The sequence below is a fragment of the Balaenoptera acutorostrata genome, chromosome 15 (assembly GCF_949987535.1).
Source record: "Balaenoptera acutorostrata chromosome 15, mBalAcu1.1, whole genome shotgun sequence".
In the NCBI taxonomy this organism is placed as follows: domain Eukaryota; kingdom Metazoa; phylum Chordata; class Mammalia; order Artiodactyla; family Balaenopteridae; genus Balaenoptera; species Balaenoptera acutorostrata.
Window position 1 is genome coordinate 22,859,948 of NC_080078.1, and position 10,386 is coordinate 22,870,333.

At 39.3% G+C, this 10,386-nt stretch overlaps 1 protein-coding gene across 1 annotated transcript; it reads left to right on the plus strand.

Moving 5' to 3' along the window:
- Positions 1-2,561: 2,561 nt before the first annotated feature.
- Positions 2,562-10,043, plus strand: THUMPD1 (THUMP domain containing 1). The gene is made up of 4 exons (XM_057528450.1): positions 2,562-2,894; positions 4,242-4,416; positions 5,405-5,653; positions 6,092-10,043. Exons 1-4 carry the CDS (start codon positions 2,664-2,666, stop codon positions 6,643-6,645), a joined length of 1,209 nt encoding a protein of 402 aa, XP_057384433.1. The 5' UTR covers positions 2,562-2,663; the 3' UTR covers positions 6,646-10,043.
- The last annotated feature ends 343 nt before the right edge of the window (positions 10,044-10,386 follow it).

The window sequence follows — 10,386 nt, forward strand, 5'->3', positions numbered from 1 at the left end:
CACACATATATAGATATATATTTATATATATTTATTATATATATATGTTTTCATTTCCCTTCTAGCTTCTTTCCTAAAAGGATTAAATTTAACTTTCAATAAGTTACACATACAAAAGAACCACTGAAATAAGAGATTAAGAGATAAATAATGAATTTAGGAGACTGGATTGGGGAATGGATACTAGTGCCAAAAAAAAAAAAAAACTAGGCTTCGACGAGCCACAACTGTTTTCAAGTCCACATTGGTTGAACAGTAACTATGAGCTTAGCACTTGTCATGCCTGACCTTAATGAATTTTCCCAGTAACCCATGATGTGGGTATTATCATTTCCATTAAATTTTTTTTCCATTAAAGTCAATGAAGAAACTTGACTTAGGTAACTTGCTCGGACTCCCACAGCCTGGACATGGCAGAACTGGGATTTGAACTTGATTCGACTTTAGAATTTGGGCTCTTAAATCTTACATGATACCAACTCTGAAGGTGGCAGGTGTTGAGCAATCAAGTCAGGAGGATACTGGGGTTCAGCATCAGAACATCTATTATCTGAAGATGCTGGGTATCAAGAGAATAAGGCAGGAAACCCTGGATGGATAGCGAGGTCAGAACATGAAGAGTGTCTAAGAGTGTTGTGTTCAGGGCCAGAACGGATTCTGTACTGAACATACAAGTATAAGTTAAATGGTAGTAACTTTGAAGGTTAGGAAGAGAAAGCAAAAGGAAATTTAGAATGTCTTACACCAACCCCTCACTTGTTGGACTGTAAGCCCTCCTGAATATGTGAAGCAAATAGGTTAGTTAGAATAAAAGGCAAATTCCTCAGAGCACCATTATACACTCCACAAGATGTCAAGTGCCACTTGCTATAATGTCAACATTTCTTCTTAAAAAAACACAAATACAGGATCCAGAAGAGGGGTTTACAAGCCACATCATAGAGCCTTTAGTGCCCAGTGATAGATATTAGTCCACTGACCATGACTGGTGCCCTAAGGAGGTGAAAGTTCACATAAGCAGAAACTGTGTACAATTGTGTTTCCAGCATTGCCAAGGAAATCTCTCTCTAAATGATATAATGATGTCATAGTCATGAAGAAAAAAATGAAAAAGAAGAAAGAAGAAAAATCAAGACTAAACACAGGCTGAGTTATTTAGAGCTGGATTAAGGGCCTAGTTCAGGAGAAAGTGGAAGTGTCATGTGAAGTTGCCACGGGATGAGTGGGAAATTTATATAATTCTGATATCTAGACTGGGGGTTGGAAGTTTGCATATTTTTCTCACCTAATAGAGTTTCTCTCAACATAGTCAGCAAACATGAAATACAACAGAGTTTGGTTTTCAAGTTTGCCTCCTGATTTGCACCTCCAGCATGTAGGACTCAAATATGCTTAGGGGTCAAACTATATATCTTAACTTTTATCTGTATGCTAACTTCTAAGATCCTAATGACAGAGGGTAGTGTATGGGCAACTGAAATTCACCTAGTGAAAGAGAGGTTCTGGTGGAGACCAATGCCCTTTTCCAGCTTCTCTGACACGATTTAATGGGATCAGGACTGGGGCGTACTTTCCCTTTCAATAGCGTGAGTCTTAACCTTTTTTGTTTATTGAACATTTTTTGGGTGGAATTCAATTCAAAAACATTTTCGAGCACCTACTATGGGCCAGGCACTATGCTAGGCACTGAGGATGAAAAGAAAAAAGTTTTCCAGCCAGCTCTCTCTATGCCTCCTGACACCGCAGCAACGCCAGTGTAATAAGACTGCCTTTCACAAGCAACTCAGGACCTCCAGAAATATATGCTATGCAATCTCCACAGATGACACTCTGAAAAGTAAAGGTGGAAGCAAAGATGAAAGAAAAAATGAGATGGTGATAAGATTTTTGGAAATAATGGTAAATCTGGGGTTAGAATCAAAGATTATTGAATCTCAGTTCAGTGCCCCTTTTGCAGATTACCTCCTCTAGGATTTGTAGTAACTGAAATCTGGCAACAACTTTGTACCTGAGGAGTAGTTGGGGGTAAGTGTGGGGAGCACTTACTCCTCCTGAACGCATTCTTCAAGAGTGGCATCTTTTCAACGATTTTTAAAAGATAATATATTAACATGATAGTTGTTGAGACTAGGGATAAAACCCCAGAGAAAGCAGTGTGACAAACCACCATTCTTGGTTGTAAGTCACATTAGAAACATATTCCTGCAAATTTAGGCTGAAAAGTTGGGAAGCTGACAGAATTATAGGGTAGGCTGGAGGAACAGGTGCCAAGGATGGTTGCAGAATCTAGGAAGCTTGAACTGGCATTAACGTTCTGGAAAGTGCCACTACCGCCACTTTTGGAATGGCTGCAAAGCCGCTGATACTGGACGCGCAAAGCCACCTCCACCTGCGGCAGGCCACTTCTCCAGGGAAACACCTTCTTCCGGGGTTGAGGTGAAAGCCAGTGCCTGTCAGTCCTGGCGAGGGGCGGGCCTCACGCCACCTCTAGGCAGCCTGCCGCCCACCGGCTTTAGGACCCGGCGGAGCCGGGAATGAGGCTTGGAGGAGGGACTAGGGGAGGTCATCGCGCACACCTGACGTAATCAGCCCGCGCCAGCAGAGGTGAGGGCGCGAAGGTCTTCGAGAAGCACGTTTCTCGCTTGCCTCAGCTCTCACCTACCATGGCGTCCCCCGTCCAGCAGTCTCCTCAGCCTAGCGGCGGGAAGCGCAAAGGCAAGGCTCAGTACGTGCAGGCCAAACGGGCTCGGCGCTGCGATGGCGGCGGGCCCCGGCAGCTGGAGCCTGGGCTACAGGGCATTCTCATCACCTGTAACATGAACGAGCGCAAGTGCGTGGAGGAGGCCTACAGCCTGCTCAACGAATACGGCGACGACATGTACGGTCCAGAAAAGGTACCGGCCCCGGAGAGGGTGGGCCAGCAGGCCTTTGTGGGAGGAGGGAAAGGTGGCTGGCCGGCTACCTGTATACGCATGCGCGAGGTTGGCCGCTTGAGTGGCGGTGAGGGGGCGTGTCCTCGCCTCCGTGTCCTCCCCGCCCTCCCCGCCACCCCGCAAGGTCTCGGCTCCCGACCCCTACCCGGTCTTGTGCTTCAATGCTTGCACTTCGGGCTTTTGTTCCCCATCATTAATCACGGTTGCTCCCATGTATAGATTGCTTCCTGCGGTTCAGGCGTTGTTTCTGAAGCTCTTTCAGAAACATTTACTTCTCATCGTAGCTTTGTGAAGTATTGCTCACCAGGACACTGAGGTTGAAGTAGGTTAGGTACTAGCTGGTCCAAGTTCACAAGGGCACACTTCATTCGTCGTTAAGGTTTTTGCCATATCTTACCACCATTTGAACATTATGGCTGTAGTAATGTGTTTGTCCTAAGCAATAGCATCTCTAAAATAGTGTTTTTAGTACTTACTAGTTCTAGTTACTTCTCAAATGCATATAAAAATACATTTCAAAAAGTAAGAACTTTTTGAAACAATACTGTATAAAGTCTCATTGTCCCATTTTGGAAATAATTATATTATTGGCTTAGGATTTGGACCAATACACACATGCACACCCCAAGGAATTAAATGGAGGAGCATAGTACAGAGGGCATTTAAATTCAGGTACTGTCATTTACTAGCTCAGGGGATGGGCATGTTATTAATTCTGCTGAGCTAGATAAAAAAGAGAATAATGATAGGACTTCAGAAGGTTGGCTAAAAAAATTGCATATGTACATAAAATAACATCCTGGTATACAATAAAATCTCCATAAATGTGTAAAATTACCATTAGTGCCTGATTGGCAATCCCATTAGTGGAGCAGAGTGGGCAACAAGTGCATGTCTTGTCTACACCGACAGCTTGAGCAAGTTCTTGAACTATTTCAGTAGAACAGGAGTAAGGATTTTTGACTTCGTAACTATTTGGTTCAATCTCATGAAAGGAGAGTGTCATATCAGGTGCAATCCTATCTATTGATAGGATTAAGGTCCACCCTGAAATGATTCATCTGATGAGCACATTTCCCTCTGCCCCAGACTGTCAAGATGCTTTAGAAAACATTTTCAAGTGATATGTACCACAGTCTGAGAGAACTCCCTTCTTCCTCCACATTTTGGAGGGAATGGTGTCTGAATAAGAAGCTTTATTGTCAATATTGAATCATCTGCCACTGGGGGTTTCAACATGAGTAGTTAATTAAGAGCTTTTAACATAAGCTGTTGTGGCATTTCTGCTCATTAGTTTTATGCAAACAGTTTGCAGACAAGGATCAGCAACCCTCTGGAAGTGAGGGAGAAGATGATGATGTGGAGGCCGCCTTGAAGAAAGAAGTTGGTGACATTAAGGCATCTACAGAGATGAGGCTGAGAAGATTCCAGTCAGTGGAGAGTGGAGCAAATAATGTAGTCTTCATCAGGACACTTGGGATAGGTGTGTCTGACTAATACATTTTAAGATTATTGACCCTGTAATATCTGGACACCTGTTCTCCGAGAACACTGCCTACAAAATGGCTTCATGGGCATGTCTCAGTTAATCATTTGATTGCATCCTCTCTACACTGTGTTAGCACTAGGCATATGGAGAGGTAGAATGGGGTGGTGGACATAGGGCTTAGAAGTGGAAACCTGGCTTTGCCACTTTATCTGTATGTAACTTTAGGCAAAACAAGAATACACGGTTCTGTCTAAAAGGAGCAGCTGCTACTCAACCCCAGGCAGTTTGGAATGGCTCCAGCCATTTGGGAATGTAGTCTTAGGAGAGCCAGACCTTCTGATTTTTCAAAAGAAGTTGGAAATCTGGAGAAGTTTCTAGGTTTTTAAATGTAGCTAACTACTTTAAAAATATTGAAAACACTGAGCAGCCCAAAACAGACTCGTATATAGTCAGGATGCCTCCTGAGTACTACATTATGATCTTGTGCGTTCATGGCTCTGGGGCTCCTCTGAAGTCTGAAATCTAGACTTCTGTACAAACTTAGCTAATGGATTGATTAAATCTTTTTAAGTGACTTGCAGATTTTTGTTTTGTTTTTGTAAAAAAGCATGTACTGTTTAATGTTTGTTACTTGGATAGTTGCTGCTGATACAGGAAAACAACAGCATGGTGTTGCCGTCAGATAAATTAGACATCACAAATAAGTTAACTCCAGTGTCTTCAAGAACAATTGTTTTTGATAAAAGCAGAGTTAAAATATGAGATACAGTATTAATACAGAGTAGGCACCAAAGAAATATTAATTGGGAAAAATGGTTGGTTAAACTTGTTTAAAATTCATTATAATGATTTTTTCTACTCTACTGTCAATTTATGTCACTGCCAATGAAAATTCATTTTAGAGAGTTTGAAGAGTTTAAAATGTCTGAGAACTTTTAAACTTACCTGTTTGTTCTGTGCTGATTTTTTCTTTTTATTTTAGAACCTGAGAAATTGGTGCATCATATTCTCCAAGATATATACAAAACCAAGAAGAAGAAGACTCGGGTTATTCTACGAATGTTACCCATCTCAGGCACATGCAAGGCTTTCTTAGAAGACATGAAAAAATATGCAGAAACATTTTTGGAACCCTGGTTTAAAGCTCCAAACAAAGGGACATTTCAGATTGTATATAAATCTCGAAATAACAGTCACATGAATAGAGAAGAAGTTATCAAAGAATTGGCAGGTATGTTTCTCTTAGTGATTTTACATAGGTGTGCCATGGTAAATACTTGTTTATAAGATTTTTTTTTTTGGAGATTTAAGGCTTACATTTTTGAGTGTAGAACAAGTATATTAAAATGCACTTAAATAATATCAAACCTAACTTTTCAATATGTTGGGTATGAAATTTTTTTGGTAGTTAAATACTAAAGTCTTTTCCAAATCAAGATTGAATTTTCTTTGGGGAAAAAAGTGCTCTCGTTAAATGTCTCAGGATTTTATTTGTATTTATTTATTGAAAGCATTCAGGGAATTTGATGGAAGTCCATGTAGAAGAGTGGACTAGTATATACATATTGTTTTAACAAATTCTAAATAGGAGGAGATGAAAGATTGTTTTTGTATCTGCCAAGCTTAAAGGTATCCTTCTTAGCCTGTTTTCCTGTTATTTTTGTTACAGGAATAGTAGGCAGCCTCAATTCGGAAAATAAAGTAGATCTTACCAATCCACAATACACAGTGGTAGTAGAAATCATTAAAGCTGTCTGTTGCCTGAGTGTTGTGAAAGATTACACATTGTTCAGAAAATACAATCTCCAGGAGGTGGTGAAGAGTGCCAAGGACTCGTCACAGCTTAACCCAAAGCAGGCAGCGCTAACAGGAAATGGGAAAGAAGCTAAATTGGAATCTGGTGACAAATCAAATCAAAATGACCCAGCAGAAGGAAAAAATAACCAGCAGGTGGTACCAGAGGATAGTGAGGAGCTGGGTCAGACAGAACCAATATCTGAGACACATGAGGTGAGTGAGGGGGCCGCTAAACCTGAACTTGCAAGTCAAGTCACAGAAGGATCTGAGACGCATGTGGTGAGTGAGGGGGCCGCTAAACCTGAACTTGCAAGTCAAGTCACAGAAGGATCTGAGACGCATGTGGTGAGTGAGGGGGCCGCTAAACCTGAACTTGCAAGTCAAGTCACAGAAGGATCTGAGTCACATGAAAATGACCTCTCATAGGAAAAAAAATCGTTTGGTGTTGGAGGTGGATTTCTCAACTGCGGTTCTGTGGGATGTTGCTGGGATTCTATATAAAATTGTTACTAAAAATATTGTTTTTGAGTTTGTGTGCTACATAATGCTGTACTCACAATAATTGAGCAGCCCCGTTAATAGTTTTGTTAGAGATCTTTCAGCCCTATATGGCAGTGTGCATTTGGTTGAGCTAGAAGAGGCTATGGATAAATTGGTGAACCCTACTGCACAGAGCGGAGGGTGGTGGGAGGGTGATGTTGGCCTCTCCCTCTTGATTATCTTCCCCACTCCCCCGCTTCTGCACTGTCAGCTGACTTACAGGAGTGAGCAAGCTCTGTGAAATCGAAACTCAGAGGGAAATTTTCATTCTAAGGAAGGAATTTTTGCATTTTGCAACTCAGCTGTCCCCTGCCACCCTGTTGTAAACATTGCAAAAACATGGGCCATATAGGTTAGAAGTGTATTGTTTTGTGAAGTTTTTGTACTTTTTGTGATTTTCTTGTTTAGTTTTTATGCCCCGCCCGCCTTTTTCTTTGGCCGCTCCGCGACGCATGTGGGATCCTAGTTCGCCAACCAGGGATCGAACCCGCGCTCCCTGCAGTGGAAGCTATGCCCATTTTTATGTTTTCATAACATTTGTTACAACCAAATCTGACGGTGCAGTGCTGCAATTTTTGGAGGCAAGGTGTGAGATAGAAGTGTTCATTCTAGGAATACAATTAGAGATATTTCTGATGAGGTTAGTTATGAAGAATTAATCTTCTGAGTTATTACAGTATACTAGTGCAGCAAGGCACGCAAATTCTTTACAATGTAAGCTACTTTACAATGTAAATGGACTTATTATTCAAGCTGTTCCATTCCATATCCTTTGTGAAATGCAACTTACAAACCGAACATTTGCTTCAGCAGTTGTAACTATAAATCATAGCTCCTTGACAAATAAAAACGATTATTTTAATGGCTTTGGAATATCAAGACAGTAAAGCTTTTGTTCAAAAAATCACATTCAGTGAAAAGGTTTAGGAAGCAAATTATGTAGTAGCAGAACTTTTTCCAGGAAAGAAAAATTCACATAGTTGGTAAGAATCTAACAGTACCAACATTAAAATGCTAGGTCAAGAAGTAGTACAAGAAATTAAGAAGATTTTTCTCTCAGTGTAATAAATAGACTTATGTCACATGATGCTAAAGAGGTTTTGTTTAAAAGCAGCAGTAGTTGCTGATGAATCAACAGATTTCATGAATATTTGTCATGCTATAGCATTTGTAAGATTTGTAAATGATGAGGAAATTCAAGGAAACTTTCGCCTGCTAGGAGCCTCCCAAAACAATGGTCAGTATAAATTTAGTAGGTCTTCATATCTGAAAAACAATGGTCTGTCATCTGTACTCCTGGTGCCCCATCAGTGGCTGGCTCCATGACAAGTTTTGCCTCATTTTAATAAAAGAAAATCCTGACGTTGATGTTATAGCACACTGCTTTCTTCACAGAGAAGTGCTGATATTAAAAACTTGGAGATGAAATGAAGACAGTTTTAAATAATGCTACAGAAATGGTTAACTTAATTAAAGATCCATTTTATGCAAGAATGTTTAAAAAAAAAAAACTAAAACCTGAACAAAGAGCACATAAATCTCCTACATACAGAAATCCAGTACTTATCAGAGGAAGAGTTCTCCACAGGATATTTGAGTTGAAAGGTGAATTACCAGGAAATTATAAGTACAATAAAATACTAGGCTAGATTTTGCTAAATGCTTTGAAGACGAAGAATGGCTACAGAAACTAGTCTATTTAGGAGACATTTTTTCATTGCAAGAACAAATGAACAGTTTTCCGCAAGGGCCTGGAGAAAGATATTTTTTCTTAAAAGTGACAGGAGTCTTAGATTAAAAGAAACTGACTCTTTGGAATAATTACATTGCATAAGGCACTCTTGAAATGTTTCCACAGCCACTTGGGTTTGAGAACGAAGAAAGCAACAAGTCTCAGGCCTTATTTAAACTCCTCTTGCAGAACTGCAAAACCAAATTAAATAACATTTCCCCTCCTTTTCCCAACACTGGTGTGTGACTGGGTGAGGAACCCTTTCGCAAAATCTCAGCCTGGGATTTTTTCACTGAGAGAAGAGGTAGAACTCAGAGTTCTCTTCTGACAGTTCTGGATTTCTGTGAAACAAGAGTGTCTTTCAACTTAGTGCTCACACTCATATACATTGAAGATCCCCTTAATTTGAAAGTTTTTTCAAGGGTTCCGCCAGGGTAAAACTGAAAAAAGATGGAAGAGACAGACACCAAAGAGGGCTGCAAAATTAAATGTCCGGATTGAGAATACTAAGGGGTCGTGAAATTAGCTTTTGGAGTTGGATTTTATTAAGTTTTAACAAGTTCGGAAGTATTGTAAGTGTTAAGTCTTCCTGCACCAATGGCTATGTTTGTTTATTGGCTAGTGAACATGGAAATATATTTTTATCCTCCTGGCTAGTGGTCCTGCTGGTAAAACGAAGGATTTGGGAGGAGCAAAGAGAATAGAAAGGGCCTTGCTGGTGCAGATGAGGCTGGAACTTCCTTATATATCTTTAGATATTTAGAATGTTAATTCTTAATAAGTTGAAGTTATCTTGAAAGGATGATAGGAGCATTGTAACTATCATTGGGGGAACACGGATGATAGGATTTTGGTGCCTTCATCAGACTTTTTCCAAGACAAAGATAACTTTTATTTTGATAGTACAAGACTCTGGGAATAAAATTGGCTGTATGCTTACAGAACGTACGTACAACCCTCTGGAACTGGGTTCCTTTTATTTTTTGAAAGCTGCTACTCTACAGAAAGATTTTGATTTAGTAGTTTGTTTTTAATCCTCTTTTGTATTTATTTTTACCAGTATTTGGTAAGACTTTAGTGTGACAAAAGCTATTCTTCCCCAAATGTAAGGTAGTACTGTGTTCTGTTGGAATCTGAATTCAGTCATTGAAAGATTTGTTTTCAGGTTTACCAACTGTTTATTTTCACTGACATCTGAGCATGTTATTCTATAAATGACGAGATTCCAGGGTGGGAATTGAGTGCTTTTTGTCCTTTTAATTTTTATTTTAAAAAATTATGTCAGTTAAACTCCACTTCAGTGTTGTGGTTTAGTAAAACTTGTTTTGCTCTGTGGAGGAAAGAGTGTTAAATTTGATATTTTAAAACATGTTTCCCTTTAGTTAAACATGGTTTCTAAATGTTATTTTTACTTGTATTTTGCTTTTGGTATGGCTAGATATTCAGCTTGTTTTTCATAGTTTCTGATGTTTTCAGAAAAATCAAAATAAATTTGTTCCCTGAAGACTGGTGTTCTCTATCTCTCCTTTTTCTTTCTGCCTCTTAGTAAATCTCTTGCTTTATTGTCATAAAGTAGATATATCATAAAAGATGTTTTTATGTCAAATTATGTATCAAAAGTCATGTACATTGTCCAAAAAGTAAAGACACAAAAATTTATTAATTGCTCTTGAATAACTAAAAACTCTTAAGCGTTTTGTATCTTATTCAAGCATTAGATATTTTACAGTGAGTTTGCTTCAAAATGTATAGTACAGTACTTAATTAAGTTCACTTAATTGGCTTTTGAATTCTTTACATTCCTTACTTTAACAGTAATATTTTAATTCACCTTAAAGAATTAGTAGCATATAAAGATTTTAAGCAGAAGAAATTCTGTCTTGAGCATTTCTGTT

Bases quoted from the DNA above. Each gene is read 5' to 3' on its own strand.
- THUMPD1 (XM_057528450.1), top strand. From the start codon at position 2,664: ATGGCGTCCCCCGTCCAGCAGTCTCCTCAGCCTAGCGGCGGGAAGCGC. The intron at 2,895-4,241 runs GTACCGGCCCCG...TTATGCAAACAG, and splicing joins ACATGTACGGTCCAGAAAAG to TTTGCAGACAAGGATCAGCA. The intron at 4,417-5,404 runs GTGTGTCTGACT...TTTTTATTTTAG, and splicing joins CATCAGGACACTTGGGATAG to AACCTGAGAAATTGGTGCAT.